At 43.6% G+C, this 17,871-nt stretch overlaps 1 protein-coding gene across 1 annotated transcript in view; it reads right to left on the bottom strand.

Moving 5' to 3' along the window:
• Nucleotides 1–11,660, bottom strand: part of LOC144889343 (Fanconi anemia group I protein-like) — a gene marked incomplete at its 3' end in the record, with an annotated part of 26,606 nt that extends 14,946 nt beyond the window's left edge. The window contains exons 1-2 of the mRNA XM_078769530.1: nt 11,574–11,660; nt 6,920–7,019 (exon numbers count right to left, since the gene is read on the bottom strand). Of these exons, the coding sequence (XP_078625656.1) occupies nt 6,920–7,001 (82 nt within the window). The remainder of the gene's footprint in view (nt 1–6,919; nt 7,020–11,573) is intronic.
• Nucleotides 11,661–17,871: the final 6,211 nt, after the last annotated feature.

Raw genomic sequence — 17,871 nt, 5'->3', positions numbered from 1 at the left:
ATTGGGCTTACAACCCGACTTACCATCGACCGGAAGTGACGTCATACACCCAGGACCGGTCGGATGGCCAGCTTAACAGGACAAGGGGATTAACCCCCCCCCCCCTTGCTAACGGGAGTGCCGTCCCCCGGATCCGTAACAATATAATATACCAGTAGAAGCCAACAAACGAATTTTCAGTCCCCATGTTAAAGTTGTATCAGAGAAACGATCCCTTATATAAAGTGAGGGGTGCTTTGCGCCTCCCTTTGATTTGATAACAAAAGGGTGGAAATAATCAATTACTGTACAGAGAGAATACTACAACAGAAGGAAGTGTGGAGTAAACTTCTAGAAACAATATACCAGAGAGGGGGAGAGAGAGGGGGGAAGAGAGGGAGGGGGGGGGGGGGGGGGGGGGGAGAGAGAGAGAGCCACCAATGGGTTGTGTACACTTTGTGAAATGCAATTAAGGGATAACATTTCAACTATAAAGAAGCACGATAATCAATAGACGTAGATGAATGGTTAAAAAACCCACATCATTGTAATAGTGAACATTCGGATTCTCAAATAATCAGAATCACTGCAATTTAACACAGGTGGAGATCAATTAACATGGTTTGTGATTTTGAAGGTGATTGGTTACACCTGAGCTAATTACTCCCACCAGGGAGCAATGCATTCGATTGTGTCCGTCCGTCCGTGTGTGTGTGTGTGTGTGTGTGTGTGTGTGTGTGTGTGTGTGTGTGTGTGTGTGCGTGTGTTCGTATGTTTGTGAAGAAGATATCTGGAAAAGTTCTGAACGGATTTGGATGAAAGTTGGTGGGATGATTGCCCTTGGGATGAGGAAGAATTGATTAGTTTTTGGTGAAGCTCAGGATATTATTCCAGATCCAGGAATTTTTTTTTCTGTTTTACTGCATTAAAGCTTGTATTCTTATTCTTAAATTATGTTTTTCTCCTCTAATTCAGAGATATATCAAAATAAATTCTCTGACAGTTAGGGCCTACTTTCTTTTTCATTTTTTGTTTTGGGGAGAGGGGATGTTAAACAAAACGTATTATTCCAACTTGACCCACGGCGGGAGTATGCGCTCTACTGAGTGGCGTTCTAGTTTACAATTGTTATTATAAGGGGGGTGGACACGTATCCAACCAAGATATTCTAGTTTTGTATTTTTAATTTTCTGACATTTGTAGAATTTGTTTTTCACTTGGAAATTGCAGATTACGATGTGTAAATAAAGGTGGAAAAGTTATATTTAATAAACTTTAATTGCAAGCTATAAGGCAACAAAAGGTGAAAATTTTGAAAGGGGGCGTAGACTTTCTATAGGCACTGTATATCCTGTAAATATTTTGTTCGATTTAGTTTCGTAGCAACAGAATTACAGGGGTTCAAAACCGGGAATAGCTAATTTGCCCACCCTGTATATCCAAAATAACTCAAATTAAAAAAGGAAAACCAAACTCCCACTTAAGTTTCTTTTTTGGAATTACAAATCGATATCCATAATAACAAATTTCACACCAAATTATTTGATAAATGAGATGCTTTTCCATTCCACATTGTACAGAAGCCTTTCTTGGACAGCAACATTAATTCCTAAGAAGCTATTTTTTGGTACGGTTGCAAGTGAAATAATTAGGGCTGTGAGAACAACCACACAGCAATGAACTTATCAATAGATTAAAACAACTAGATAGATGTACAGTAGAATCTGGATAATAAGCGTATGCGCTTATCTTTAGATTTAGTGGAACACACACATGCGCTTCATTAGCATTTGTGCTTAAACGTATTGAAAAAGCCATGACGTGCGCTTATAAATTGTAAATGTTCTTCAGATTGGCTGCATAGATTACGCCATTTTTATGTCATTGCAATTTCAATTGTTCGTACCCTGCAAAAAACACAAAATAAAATAACTGAATTCAAGAGTTTGCTATCACGCTAACAATGCAAGAAAACTGGAGTCAAATCGATAATATCCTCACATTAGTATCTAGGCATAGGTAATGTTCATGTGATATACATTCATTAAATCCTCAGGTGTGAACAATGATACTGGCTGGTCTGTGTACAATGATCTAATGATCAAATGATCTAACAATGATCTCCCAGTGTGTACCCTGGTCAGAATAGGTACACCATATCCCTGCGTGTCGTAAGAGACGACTAAGAGGGTTGGCGTCAGGAAGGGCATCCGGCCATAAAAACATTGCCTCAAAAAGAGAACCATGACAATTACAACTACATATGGGCAGGGTGCAGCACGAAGTGGAGATCGGTTTCTGAGGTTTGAGACATGGAATGTAGGGACAATGACAGGGAGATCAGGAGAAGTGGTGGAAGTATTTGTCAGAAGAAGAGTGGACATATGTTGTGTGCAAGAGACGAGATGGAAGGGAAGTGGTGTGAGAATGGTGAAGGGTAGGCAGGGACAGAAATACAAGTTTGTGTGGCAAGGGTGCCCTGAGGGCGTGAATGGTGTTGGTGTCCTGTTTTCTGAGGAGTTTGTAGACAGTGTGGTGAGTGTGACTAGAGTGAGTGATAGGTTGATGATGGTGAAAATGATGATTGGAAAGCTCTTGGTGAACGTCATCTCGGGATATGCTCCGCAGGTTGGTCGAAGCGATGAAGAGAAGGACAACTTCTGGTGTGCGATAGAGAAGTTGATGGAAAACGTGAAAGATGAGGAAGTTGTTGTGGTGGGAGGAGACCTGAATGGACATGTGGGAAGGAGTATGGATGGTTTTGAGGGAGTTCATGGGGGTTATGGATATGGTGTGAGAAATGGAGAAGGTGAAATAATTTTGGAGTTTGCTGATGGAGCTGATTTGTTGATTTGTAATACTCAGTTCCAGAAAGAGGATAATTAGCTTGTTACATACACGTCAGGTGGGTCGACGACAACCGTTGACTACCTGATGGTGCGTAGGCGAGATAGGGGGCACGTCCGGGACACAAAGGTGATCCCGGGGGAGGAGGCTGTTTCACAGCACCACTTGGTTGTCTGCGACATAAGGGTGAAAGGTGCGAGGAGAGCTCGGCGGGTGAAGTACCAACCGAGAATGAAGGTGTGGAGGTTGAAAGAGGTGACAGTAAGGGAGGCATTAAAAGAGAGGCTGAGTAGGGTAGAGGATGATGTGCTTGAGCTTGAAAGTGGTTGGATGTCAATGAAAACTAGTCTGTTGGGAGCCGTTGGTGAGGTATGTGGATGGACAAAAGGACCACCGAGGCACTCGGAAACATGGTGGTGGGATGTTGAAGTTGGAAAGAGGATTGACGAGAAGAGGAAGAAGTTCAAGGAGTGGCAGAAGGCAAAGGGTACGGGAGCAGAAACAGTAGAGCATGAAAGTTATAAGGCAGCCAGGAAGGCTGCAAAGAAAGAGGTAGCAAAGGCACAGGAGGCATGTAGGAAAATGTTCCGAGAACGCTTGGATTCGGAAGAGGGTCAGAAAGCAGTATTCAAGATTGCAAAGCACATAGCGAAAGAGAGGTGTGATGTGATGGGGGTGAGTTGCTTGAAGGATGAAGTGGGACAAATCGTTGTCGACCAAGATGGAATTAAAGGAAGATGGAAAAGATATATGGAAATGCTGTTGAATACAGAGAATGAATGGGATGGCAACATAGAGAGTAACCCAGTTTTAGGACCGGCAGAGAAGATAACTGAGAGGGAAGTTGAGGAAGCGATAAAAGCAATGAAGAGTGGAAAAGCGGGAGGGCCGACGGGAGTTGTGGGAGATATGTTGAAGGCAGCAGGAAGTTGGGTTGTGAAGAGAATGACAGAGATCTGTAATCTGGTGGTGAAAGAAGGCCGCATTCCAGTGGATTGGGAACTGAGTACCCTCATCCCTCTATACAAGGGGAAAGGTGACCCTCTGGAGTGTGGCTCGTACCGAGCGATAAAGTTATTGGAGCATGGAATGAAGGTATTGGAAAGGGTGTTGGAGAGGAGGATAAGGAAGAAAGTGAAGATCGACGAAATGCAGTTTGGATTTATGCCAGGAAGAGGAACGACAGATGCGCTTTTCATTGTGAGGCAGTTGCAGGAGAAGTACATGGATAAGAGGAAGAAGTTGTTTTTTGGGTGTGTTGATCTGGAGAAAGCATTCGATAGGGTTCCACGCAAAGTATTGACATGGGCATTGAGGAAGTTAGGAGTGGAGGAATGGTTGATCAGAGTCGTGATGGCAATGTACAAAAGAGCGCGCACAGCTGTAAGGACGAAGGACGGGAACAGTGGTGAGTTTGAGGTGAAGGTGGGAGTGCATCAGGGGTCGGTACTAAGTCCACTACTATTTGTAGCTGTGATGGAGGTGCTGGCTCAGAATGTAAAGCAGGGTTTACCGTGGGAGTTGTTGTATGCAGATGATCTGGTGTTGATTGCGGAAAGTATGGATGGACTGAAGGAAAAGATGAACAAGTGGAAGGAATGTATGGAGACAAAAGGTCTGAAGGTGAATATCGGAAAGACGAAGGTGATGGCAAGTGGTAAAGCATGTGGTGAGGTGGAAAGAACTGGGAAGTGGCCGTGTGCTGTGTGCAGGAAGGGTGTCGGAGTGAACTCCATTCAATGTACAATGTGCGCTGAGTGGGTTCATCAAAAATGTAGTGGTCTGAGAGGGTCATTTACCAGTGTGGCAGCTACATTCAAATGTAAGGTGTGCACAGAGGGAGCTGCAGATGGAGGAAATGTTGAGTTGGATCTTGGAGACGGCGTGAAGTTGGAAGGTGTGAAAACATTTTGCTACCTCGGAGACATGCTGAATGGAGAAGGTGGATCAGACTCGGCAACGGTTGCTCGAGTGAGATGTGCATGGAAGAAGTTTCGGGAACTGAGTGGCGTGCTGATGAGGAGGAGAGTGTCGCTGAAGCTGAAGGGAAAGGTGTATGCTGCATGTGTGAGAAGTGTTATGATTTATGGGAGCGAGACATGGGTAATGAACGTAGAGCAGCAACGAAGGCTGGAAAGGGTAGAAATGCGAATGGTTCGATGGATGTGCGGAGTATCGTTGAGAGAGAGGAAGACAAATGATGAATTGCGAAAGATGATGGGAATATTGCCTGTGATTGATGCTGTGAAGAGGAACAGGTTGAGATGGTTTGGTCATGTGTTGAGGAAGGATGAAAGTGACTGGTTGAGAAGAGTGATGGAAGTTAATGTAGAAGGAAGTAGAGGACGGGGAAGACCGAGAAAGACTTGGCTAAAGATGGTGGAAGAAGAAATGCGGGCAAGGGGGTTAACAAGGAGAGATGCAGAAAATAGGGCAAAATGGAGAAGATTGTCATGGGGACCGCAAGGCTAACCCCCGCTCTAGCAGGGAAAATGGCCTTAAAATGCATGTTGTTGTTGTTGTTGAACAATGATACTGGCAACAGACTAACAACTACGTTAACACACAGTTGCAATTCAATTGCGAGACAAGTTGATCAGAGGCACGCCATCCTCGTCCACGCTGTCACTCTTGGGTTCATCTGGGAATTAATATCCCTCCAGCACCTCCAAATGGATCTTGTCATCTTGTGCAATGCCGGTCTTGACAAAGGAGCAGCGGATCATCTCCTGGTTGGCACATATTTCCCCCCACGCCTCTCCTATCCACTTGGTGATCGGCACACACCTGTCACCAGCAGTGAAGCTGCCATTAACATACTGATACAGGTCCAAATTGTTGCGCATGTGTTTGGTCTGGATGATTGCCAGCTTGCTCTTCACTACATTGAGCACAGACACATCCAGAGGCTGCAGCAGCAAGGTACATCGAGGGGCTTCTTCATGTTGTCAGTCTTCTGAGCATGGTGCATGTCAGCACCAAGCGGCTTGTGTCGATCATTGTGGCATGTCAGCATGCTATAAGTTAATTGTTAATCCAAAACAGAATTTCTGTCTCATCCACTCAAGCGTTTTTCTGGAAACGAACGATCACTCGACGGTCATAGGCGTCCCTCTTCTGAGGTATCCAGACTCCCTTCACTCGGAAAACTATCATTGGCTTGGTGCGGGATACGCTGTCGGCAAACACTGCAACTTGCAAATTACACTGTTGCTTATCCAGTCCGGAACCTGCCCGTTTCAGCCACACAACCTCATCTCCCTTATTGGTGTGCGTTTTCCCGGTCATGAAGGACAACAGCAGTGGTGACTGGTCAATAGAGTGTCCCCATACCAAAGCTTTCAAATTTCTCTGTCCTGATTTATCTGTCCATTATAGATGACTCCGTGGACAAACTTATGGAAACACTCCATTTTCTCCTGCTTATCTGATACACTACTTTCAAGAATGTTAGTAAGGGCTCTGTAACAAATCCCATGCCTCTTCTTGAATGAGTCAAACCAAGAAATAGAAAACTTAAAGTCGGCATTGGGGTACTTCTTTCCACACAGTAGGTTGACACGACTTCGTCGGCGGAGGCATAAAAAACAATTTCCTAAGGTTCACCACGTTTTGACTTCGCTGCTCTATTTGACAAATGGGTGTGTGTGTGTGTGTGTGTGTATGTGTGTGTGTGTATGATCATCAAGCTGATATATCTAAAATAAAAAAATTAAAACGTATCTAGAACAATTTCAAAGCTTCTTACGTTTACAAAATGACAATACACAATCTGTTTTGCTCTCACAATCAAGACAAACTGACACAGACAAAACACCAAGACTCACAATGTTCTTTTTTCCAAGACTAAAGCATCTGTCTGTCCACATTTCAGCAGCAAAGTTCTTGCATCCACAATTTTAGCTTTCCTTGCAGGGAACTCAAAATTTGGTAACTTATCAGGAGCCAAAACAGTCGTCACTACCAAAATATGGTGCACGCTAGTGGGTCTTACGAATGAATAATTCCCGATTGGAAGAAACTTTGACATCTACAAAAAAGAGTGTTTTCAGGGAAGGGATGTCGGCGTTTCAAACTCCATCACATCCCTCACCGATGGTTGATTCCTTGGAAGATTGCAAATGTCTTTTCAGTCTGCTGGCCAGCCAATCAGTTTCAGCAAGAAGCTGTTCCATCTGCCCAACAAGCAGCAACTGCAGCAGAAAAAAAAAAATCCACAATGGCTTCATTATCAAGCAGAGCAAACCAGGATGGCTAATCAATCAAAATACAGATATCCAACCAAAGAGGGTGGGAGGGGAGGATATATATATATATATATATATATATATATATATATATATATATATATATATATATATATATATATATATATATATATGCATATATATACATATATATATGCATATATATATATATATATATATATATATATATATATATATATGCATATATATATATATGCATATATATATATATATACAGTGAAACCTTGACTTACAAGTTTAATTCGTTCTGTGACCGAGCTCGTAACTCAATTTGCTCGTTTCTCAAATTAAATTTCCCCATTAAAATGCATTGAAATGCTATTAATCCGTTCCAGCCCGCCAAAAACCACACCAATTTTTTTTTAAATATACAGTATATATAAAAATATCTCGCGCTTTATATTTCACCTGTATGCAGCATACAAGTTGGCAGGATGGCCTGGACTGGAGGTACGCACACTTGACTCTAAACTGTCCAGCCTGGGTTTGAATCCCGACCCAGCTATAACCTGTCATGTCGGTGTTTCACAGGCAGGGTGATTCATCAATGTGTGTGCCGCTAAACTGGGTGCCCCGTTTGCGTCCCATTAGTTGTTGGATGTTAAGGATCTGTGTAGTGTTCTGGGCCCTGTGCTATTTTTGGTCTTCATCAATGACCTCATCGAAATGACCTCATCAATGACCCATCGAAAACCTTGATATTTTCTACCCCCGGTAATTCACCCCAGAGTCCTTGCAGTGTTCATATGTTTTATTCCTCTCCCACCTCCCCCCAAGTCCTCCCGATGTCCCTGCTCTCAAATGTTGTGTTTGTGTCCTTCCCCCTCTCTCCCCATATTGTCTGCCGCTCTCCTTGTTTTTTGTGTTTTGTGTGTCGGTTTGTCTTTTTGTGTGATTAATGTTAGCTCTTTCACGAGCCTCGATCTTGTATACAACAAAAAAAAAAAAAAAAAAAAAATCACCGTGTCTTCCACAAAGAGAAGGCGAGCTATCGCCGGCACTCTGAACAAGTTGTGGCCTGGCATGCTCTTCTCCTCTGCCGTTATATACGTCCTCCTCGGCATCTTTTTCCAGAAGAGCCCTGTCTCTCACAGTTGAACATTTGCTGGGGGATGTATCGTTCGGCTTCTATCAGTTCGGCAATAGTTATAATAAAATCTTCAGCTGCCTTCACATCCGAGCTTGCTGCCTCACCATGCCTGACGACGGAGTGAATGCCGGTCCTCTTCTTAAAATTGTCAAACCATCCCCGACTGGCTTTGAATGACTCTTCCGATGCCTCGTCCGTTGATGTTCCCGCCATCTGCTGCACCAAATCCCCGTAAATGTCTCGTGCCTTCTCACAGATGATGCTCTCGGTCACGGTATCTCCTGCGAGCTGCTTCTCCGTCAACCACACAAACAACAACTTCTCCATCCCTTCATGGACAGAGGTCCGGAGCTTTGAAATAATCTTAACGCCCTTGGCTGGCGTTATAGCCTTTATCGACTCCTTCTGCTTCAAAATCGTACATATCGTAGTACTACGATCGTACTGCCTCGCCAAGTCGACAACACGCACACCTCGCTCATGTTTTTCGACGATTACGTGTTTTATATCCAAGCACATCATCCTCTTCTTCTTCTCAGCACTGCCCTTGGCACTCAATTTCTTAGGCCCCATGGTTAAAACTAAGAAATTTTCCAAAATAACCAAAATGCGAAAACAAAGCAACAGCGATATACGGCAGAGATGCTTGCACGGCAAGATAACCACGTGACCGGAACCCACCTGGTGGCGGGTGGCGTAAGCTCGTAACTCGGATCTCGGCTCGCATCTCAAAGCAAAAAACCGCCCGAGCGACGGCTCGTATCTCGGAAAACTCGTAAGTTGGTGCACTCGTAAGTCAAGGTTTCACTGTATATATATATACACATGTTGTGTGCCTGCTGGTTATATATATATCTACACACACACACACACACACCACCGACTTTCCCGTCCTCCCTTCATTTCCCCTGTGAGTGTGATCGGGCCCGTGTCTGGGGCGAAGTTAAGACTGTATAAGACTGCTCTGTGTCTCTTTGCCTTGTACATAAAAGTGTGAAGGCTTGCTTCCCCACTTCCGCGGCGGCGCAGGTACTTAGGTACGTGCGAACATCGTCCCGGAACCCAAGTCTGCATTTGCCCGGGAGGGCCGATTCAAGTCCCTCGGTTGCGCCGACCCAAAAAGAACAAGGGGCTTAATCTCCCCTTGGTAAGGGCAGGAGGGTCGCGCGAAAACCGTAACAATATATATACAGCAATACCCCGTTTTACGCCATTTCGATCAATGTCAAATCCGACTTTACGCCACTCTTCTAGAGTAAATTTCAGTTCAGCGAACGTCATTATGTGCGACTTTACGTCACTCCTTCATCATAATACCAACGCATACCAACGAGCCAGCTGCTGACACTGGAGAAGGCGAAGTCTTTGTTCCAGGATCTTCTGAAGAAGTACCCGGAGGTAAGGACACAACCTTCGTTGCAAGCTCTGGATGGTTTGCACGTTTTAAACGGCGCTTCAGCTTGCACGTCAGGATTCAGGGCGAAGCCGCAGCTGCCGACACCGTAGGCGCCGAGGAATTCCTGCCACATTGAAGAAGATCATTGAGGACGAGGCATTCTTGCCCGAGCAGATCTTCAACATCGACGAAACGGGCCTTTTTTGGAAGAGGACGCCCGACAGATCCTTTATCTCAAAGGAGAAGACCATGCCAGGCTACAAAGTCGCGAAGGAGCGGCTAACGCTAACGCTTGGGGGTAATTGCACCGGCAACTTCAAGCTGAAGCCGCTCTTGGTGTATCATGCGGCAAACCCCCGGGCACTTAAGAACATCCCGAAGGCGTCTCTTCCCGTCATTTGGATGAATAATATGAAGGCATGGGTAACCGTCATAATTTTTGAAGAATGGTTCATCAATCATTTCATCCCGGCTGTCAAGAACTATTGTCGAGAGAAGAAAATTCAATTTAAATTGCTGCTGATTTTGGACAATGCACCTGGCCATCCCACTAACCTCGGTGATTTCGACCTCAATGTGAAAGTGGTGTACTTGCCAGCCAACACCACATCGCTCATCCAGCCTATGGACCAGGGTGTGATAGCGCTTTATAAGCGCTACTATCTCCGCCGCACTCTTCGTCAGGCTGTCGATGCAACGTCGGAGGAGGAAGGCATCAACATCCGGCAGTTTTGGAAAAAACTACAACATCTACCAGGCAGTGCTTAACATCAATGCTGCATGGTTATGGTGTTTGTCTTCATTTTAGGCATTACGCCCGGTTTACGTCAAAAACCGAGTTACGTCACGGCTTATGGAACCAATTAATGACGTAGGCCGGGGTATTGCTATATATATATATATATATATAGTGTGTGTGTGTGTGTGTGTGTGTGTGTGTGTGTGTGTGTGTGTGTGTGTGTGTGTGTGTGTGTCTGTATGTATATGTATATATATATATATATATATATATATATATATATATACACAAAGAATTAAGTTAAGCACCCCTACACAACGAATTAAGGTAAGCACCCCCTAATATATATTCTTTGTGTATATGTATACATTGGCATATATTCTAAGGTGTGTGAGATCAAATAATGATTGGTATGACATTAGCAATTATCCATTGATGAAATGCAGATGAGTGCACTCATCCGTGACGTAGGGTTGAGTCAGTGAACCGATCACGTGGGTCCTACACACGTTATTGACGCAAAGATCGCTAGAGGTCTTCTCAGAACAATGACTGTACGTTAGAAAACATAAACGTCATCCACACTGTCCGTGATGGACCTATAGCTCCATACTTAAATTGAGGGGAAAATATGCCTAAAATTCCCAAAAAATTTCACCTTAAATTATTCAGAATAAAATATTGAAAACGGCATGATTGTTATGTTTTTATGTGACCATAATATCACTTCTCCAGAAAATATAGCAATATCATGGGTATATTACACTGTTTTGACGACAACAAACTTGTAATGTGCGAGGTTGTAAAAAAACGGGGGGGGTGCTTAACTTAATTCTTTGTGTGTATATATATATATATTATATATATATATATATATATATATATATATATATATATATATATATATATATATATATATATATATACATACATATATATACATCTTCATACATACAGACACACACACATACACACACACACAATATATATATATATATATATATATATATATATATATATATATATATATATATATATATATATACATATACATAATTATATATATATATATAATTATATAGATTAATTTTTTTAAAATTATCAACATCTATTAACCGGAAATATAATTATCTATCCAGAATACTGTTGTTCCCGACCATTACCGAAGGACACACACGCACAGGGGAAGCAGGGTGAAGTAAAGCTGGTGGTCATGTATGATGGTAAAGAAACATCAAAAAAACAGAAACTCACGGTTACAGAGGGAGCAGTTTTGATGTTCACAATAGCATATTGCAATTGATCTTCTATCTCCACATCCTACGAAAAGGAAAAAATATTCCCCTGGTGAAAAATGTGCATCCGAGATGCAAGTGTGTGTTGAAGCACATAAGCCAAAACTTGGCACTTGACAGGTAAATGGCACCATAATGTCCTCTTGATAGGAAACACGATACAATGGAGAGAGAAAAAAAGAGAGGAAAAAGAGAAAGAGAGGACAAAGAGAAAGAGAGGAAAAGAGAAAGAGAGGGAGAGAGAGAGAATGGGACAGGGGGAGGGAGAGAGAGAGGGGGAGGGAGGGAGAGAGAGGGGAGAGAGAAAGAGAGAGGGGAGAGAGAAAGAGAGAGGGGAGAGAGAAAGAGAGAGGGGAGAGAGAAAGAGAGAGGGGGAGAGAAAGAGAGAGGGGAGAGAGAAAGAGAGAGGGGAGAGAGAAAGAAAGAGGGGAGAGAGAAAGAGAGAGGGGAGAGAAGGGAGAGAGAGGGAGAGAGAGGGGGAGAGAGAGGGGGAGAGAGAGGGGGACGGAGAGGGGAGAGGGAGAGGGAGGGAGGGGGAGAGGGAGGAGAGAGAGAGAGAGAGAGAGAGAGAGAGAGAGAGAGAGAGAGAGAGAGAGAGATAGACATCCTTTGATTTCAAAAATAAGACTTTTACATCCTTTGATTACAAAAATATCAAAAAGTATATTTTTTAAAGTATAAAAAAAACATTTCACAAATCAAATGTGAAGAAGCAAAACCATTTTAAAGGGAACATTTACATAAAGACCATTATTACATCAAGAAAAGGAAAAAGAAAATAATAAAGTTTTGTTCCTCAGAAAATTTCATATTATGTTAAAGGAGTGATCAATCTGTGATCAAACTACCATTTTGAACAGAGCAAAGCGCATTATTTAATGCCCATATACTTTTAAAGATCAGCACTTTATCCATAGATGTATAGAAACAAAATTCCATTTTAATACGGGCAAATACAAGTCCTTTAAAGCAGGCTGGAAGGTTATCTGCACATCTTAAAGGATTTCCAATTTGCATTTTTCTCGTGCGATATATTGATTTCTTTACTTTCTTTGCCGTGGCAAAGAGAAAGTTCACTAAAACCACTTCTATTGGGTGTGTGTTGGAGACAAAGCCAAAAATAAAAGAATTCAAGGTAAAGTCTAAAGAAAGCTTAGTGCACATTTCATGAAGCAAAAGAAATAAAGGAATCAAGCATGCACATTCAACATAAGCAGGTGACAAGGTCTCAAGAGCATCACAGAAGGGACAATGGTCAGATATTTCAGGAGAAAAAACATCTAAGAGCTTGTTGGTGGGTGATATCCAATGTGCCAACCTCCACGACAGGTCGGCAGTTTTCTTCGGAATAAGAACATGATAATTCGGAATAAGTACATGAATAAGCTTTCCAGTTAGGTTGGAAGGGGTATTCTGTCGGCAAGCAATTGTGGCACTTCCTCAACTGCCAAGTTCCATAGGAGGGCCGGATTGCTTTGACACAGGCCTGGTATATTACGCGATTTTCCAGACCTGCTTATCCAAAACGTATTTTTGGTAAATATTTTATTATTGCACCAGAATTCATTACAGTGGGGGTGAGTTCTAAATTTGGGAAACAGAGGTTTGGTTCACAAACAATTGGGCCATCACCAGTGCGAGTAGATTGCTCCCAATGCACCTTAACTCTGCGGTACACATTAAGTATTTCACAAAATAAAGAAGATATTACGCGGTTAGACCGCATGACAACTCTATTCGCAAGTGCTGCAGCACTTAACCATCTCTTGTTGTCAATCATTACATCAGCAATGCGATAGACACTGTTCTGAACAAAATAATCAATAAAGGAGAGTTCCGTTCTTATTCTTTTGAAAAGAGAGGTGTGAAAAAGAGGCTCACTGAAAAACATCTCTGGTGTAAGAAAAATAATCACGGTCAACCAAGAAAACACGCCAAGCATTTAAAATTATCTATCTATAATTCCAGTAATCTCTGTGTGTGTGTCTGTGTGTATGTCTGTGTGTATGTCTGTGTGTCTGTGTGTCTGTGTGTTTGTCTGTGACCGCTGTTTCTCGACAACCACGGGTCCGATATACTTGAAACTTGCCAGGTATATTGCTGGGGACCTGAGGATGTGCCTTTTCAAGGTTTCATATTAATCGGAGAAGTAGTTACCGAGCTATGGCGATTTCTTTACCAAACTCCGCAAGCCGTTCGCTTTGGACCAAACCATTTCATGTAAATAGAGGGGGGGGATTGTCACCGTACTCGCAAGCCGTTCGCTTTGGACCAAACCATTTCATGTAAATAGAGGGGGGGGGGGGGGGGGGGGGATTGTCACCGTACTCGCAAGCCATTCGCTTTGGACCAAACCATTTCATGTAAATAGAGGGGGGGGATTGTCACCGTACTCGCAAGCCGTTCGCTTTGGCTTTGCGAATGGACCAAACCATTTCATGTAAATAGAGGGGGGGGGGGGGATATAATTTTAGATATATATATAGTACGGGCATGCCCTAGTATTATAAAATGGTGGAAGCAAGGACAAATCAATACATTTCATGTTTATTAGAAATAGATCAGATGAATAGTCCAGCATGCCGGCTTGATGGAGGAGGAGGGCGGTGGACCTCCAGGCTAGGTCTGATGGACCATAGAGAAGCCGCCAGATTGAGGCGATGCCAAATGGCATTGCCCTGCACATGATGTCCACAAGACCATGTCCACCTTCCTCCAAGGCCGTTGTTCCCAACCTGGGTTTGAATCCCGGTCGATTGCTGAATTAACACCAGGGGGGTTGACTCTGCCTGTCCTCCTTCCGAGGTCGGCAAATTGAGTACCAGCTTGCTGGGATGAATGATCACGGTGTGTACCCGGTTTAGAATAGGTGCACCGTATCCCTGCGCATCGTAGGAGGCGACTAAGGGTTGGCGCCAGGAAGGGCATCCGGCCATAAAAACATTGCCTCAAACAGGGAACCATGATTGTCATGGGGCCCGCAAGGCTAACCCCTGCTCTAGCGGGGAAAATGGCCTTAAAACGATCATTCATATATTCATTCATTCATTCAATGCAAGATGAATTCCTGGATCTCCGAAACGATTCATTTGCCAAAGACACATTCGAAGAGAAGAGCTTGACGGAGTTTTTGGTGGGAATGGGTCGCTCCCCTAATATCAGCCAGATAGCTATTTGGGTGCTTCTGCCATTCTCGTCTACCTATCTCTGCGAAGCAGGGTTTTCCACGCTGTTGAATATCAAATCGAAACAGCGTAATCTGCTCCACGTGGAAGATGACCTCCGCTGTGCCCTGACTGTGACTTTACCACAGATACCCCAATTGGTAGCTGAAATGCAATTTCAGCCATTCCACTGAGTTTTTAATTCACTTTTACGGCGCATGCACCACGTCCCTAGTTTTGATTACCTGAGTTGTTGTCGAATTGAGTTTCTTTTTGTGAGATTATAACACACTGCGTTAAATACAGACACAACAGAGGTTTTTAGTTTTCACATATTCTTGACTTGGAACCTTTTCATACTGTTTTCTTGTATGACTATTTTATTTTATGTTGTCCATAGTGTTGCTACTGATAATATTAAAATCTCATATCAAACATGCATCATTCGAGCGGCGTTGCTTCATTTGCTTCTTCCAAAAACGATGTCGTTGGGAGCCAGGAAGGAACAGAAAAAAACCATGGAACTAAATGTTCATGTTGGCTCCTTGGAATTCCTCATTTTCTGTGTAATAATTTACCAATTCTCATACAAACAAAATAGCCAATTAAAGGAAAAAACACCTCTCAGAATGCACCACAGAGCATCTAGAAATCAAACATTTTCTAGGGGGACATGCTCCCAGACCCCCTAGACTGCTTACACGTGCTCTGCTGCTCTACCCTTGCGAAAGGGGTGCTGGGGATGTGCTCTGGGAGCCAAGGGGGCCATAACACCAAAAAGGTTGGGAACCCCTGCTCTCAGGGAAGATTCAGGATCTCTGGACAGAGCTAGTGTTTTCCACTCCAGAATAAGTTTATTACTGTCTTCTGTATATTCAGCAGAAAGTGTTCAGGTGGCAGAATGGCCTTGACTCTGTGCCACAGTATAGATGCTGCTAAATTGTTGATGACCAGGACTCGTCCCCAGTACAAAAGCAGAGCCAGCAAGCCTTTCCATTTCCGCAGCTTTTGTTCAAGAGAGTCAGCGAGACCCTCTCAATTTTTCGCTTGCGTTGCTGCATCACCGATGAAAACACCAAGGTACTTCATTCCGTTGAGGGACCAGGTGAGGTGTTTCGGAAGGACAGGCATAGCCAGCTGGCATGGGCCCATCCACATCGCCTGGCACTTGTTCCAGTTTACCAAAGCTGAAGAAGCTAAACCATAAAAGACCAAGCAGTCCACCAGTTTCTTGATCTCATCGCTATTATGTACGATGACACAAACATCGTCAGCATAGGCAGCGACTTTCACAGGTCTTGTGAGCAAATATTAAAAGACCAATGAGGAGCATGCTTCTGATGGCTAGGGAAAGAAAGACGCATTTTAATTAAAATAAATTGTCAGAAAACCCGGAAGGAGTAATATCAATAAAACTAAAGGTTTAAAAATGAGAGGCTGATATACAATTTATCAAGCCTTGCAAGTGATAAGTTGTTTAACAGGCAACGACACCAAGTAAATTACTGAGTGTTCCCATGCTGTAGTCGCCAAACATCTCCAATATCATTTTGAGACAGAAGTGCAGACAGAGGCCTAGTACTAGCTGGATGGGGTTCAGGGCTGTTCCGATCTGTGGCTGGGTCTAATGTACAATTAAAATCACCACCGAAGCACAAAAGGGTATCAGGGGCAAGATGATTAAGAAAGGTAAAGGATTCAGTGAAGAAAGCCGTCCTGGCTGTGCTGTCACTTGGGGCATAAACATTGACGATTATCATCCGCTGATGGTTATATAAAAATTCAATGGAAGCTAGATATCCAGGTACAATTTCTTAAAACAAGAGAGGAGACGGGAAGGTGTGCAGAGATATAGAAAGCAATACCGGCACTCACCGTGGCCGTGTTACTAAAAAACCAGGTGCCTTTCAGCTTCAGCCTCCAATCTGCCATGCAACTCACAGTCGCACGAGTTTCTTGTAAAATAAGAATATCGACCTTCTCATTCTTTATCAGCTGCATCGTTTGAACTTTACGTAGGGGATTACGCCCGCCGTTTATGTTCAAACTTGTTATCATCATGATGAGAAGTGTCCCACAAAAGATGATTATGCATTCAAATGCCTCCTTATTTAACAATGTATCTTTTCAGTCTCTTGCAAGAAGCGCTAGAAATGGCAACAGCTTCCGGGTTCTTAACAACGATTTGAGCTTTTTGGACAAAAGCGCGCAAATTGGGGAAAAAATCATTCATGTTTACTCGTTTCCTACGAGTGTTTTTTTTTTCAAGAAATCCAAGATATCAGAGGTAGAAATTGCAGCATCAAGACCACTGTCTGGGAGGAGCTCCTCACCAAGTGCACTTGACGCCAGGGTCGAGCAACCGCCTGAATCATCATCCTCATTTTCCTCAGGGCCTTCACCCATTTGCTCAATATCCATGGTTGTTTCAGAGGGGCAAACCAAGGATGCAGTAGGGGCAACAAAGTCAGCGGTTACATGTTTTAGTGGGTCAAAAGTTGTAACAGTGGCGATGTTATCTTTAGCAGAGGTACTGCAAGGTTGAGATAACTCAGAAAGTGTAGGGGCAGTAGACTCTGACTGGGGTGCACTGGTAGTGGTAGTTGGAGGTTGCAGAGCAGGGAGGGGAGGGGGATGCGGAGAAGGAGGTGGTGGAGGAGAAGAAGAAGAAGAAGAAGAAGCAGAAGAAGAAGAGGGAAGAGTAAAGGGAGGAGGAGGGGGAGAAGAGCAAGGAGAAGGGGGTGAGGAATGATGGTCATAGGAGGGAGAGGAGGAGGAGCAAGAGGAGTGAGGGTAGGAGGAGGCAAGGAGGGGGAATGGGGAGGAGGAGGAGGAGGTGGGGAGAGAAAGAGGAGAAAGAGAAGGGGCATCATTTACGTAATTACATGATACTTTTGAGGTGACAAGTGACACAGAGGAGGGACAATCTGATGACACAGAAGTACATGGGGCCTGTATTGTGGGGCGAAAACCTGCGACCGCCTGAACAAAGGAACGAAGGGCGGCTGAAGCAGCCAGAATTTTCGATCCCGGTTCAGCGGTGCTTTGAGAAGGCGAAAGAGGTCTTTTGGTACTTTTGTTTGTAATAGCAGG

Source organism: Myxine glutinosa, unplaced genomic scaffold (genome assembly GCF_964187855.1).
Source record: "Myxine glutinosa unplaced genomic scaffold, kmMyxGlut1.1 SCAFFOLD_2903, whole genome shotgun sequence".
NCBI classification, from domain to species: Eukaryota; Metazoa; Chordata; class Myxini; order Myxiniformes; family Myxinidae; genus Myxine; species Myxine glutinosa.
This window is presented reverse-complemented; position numbering and strand designations above follow the sequence as displayed.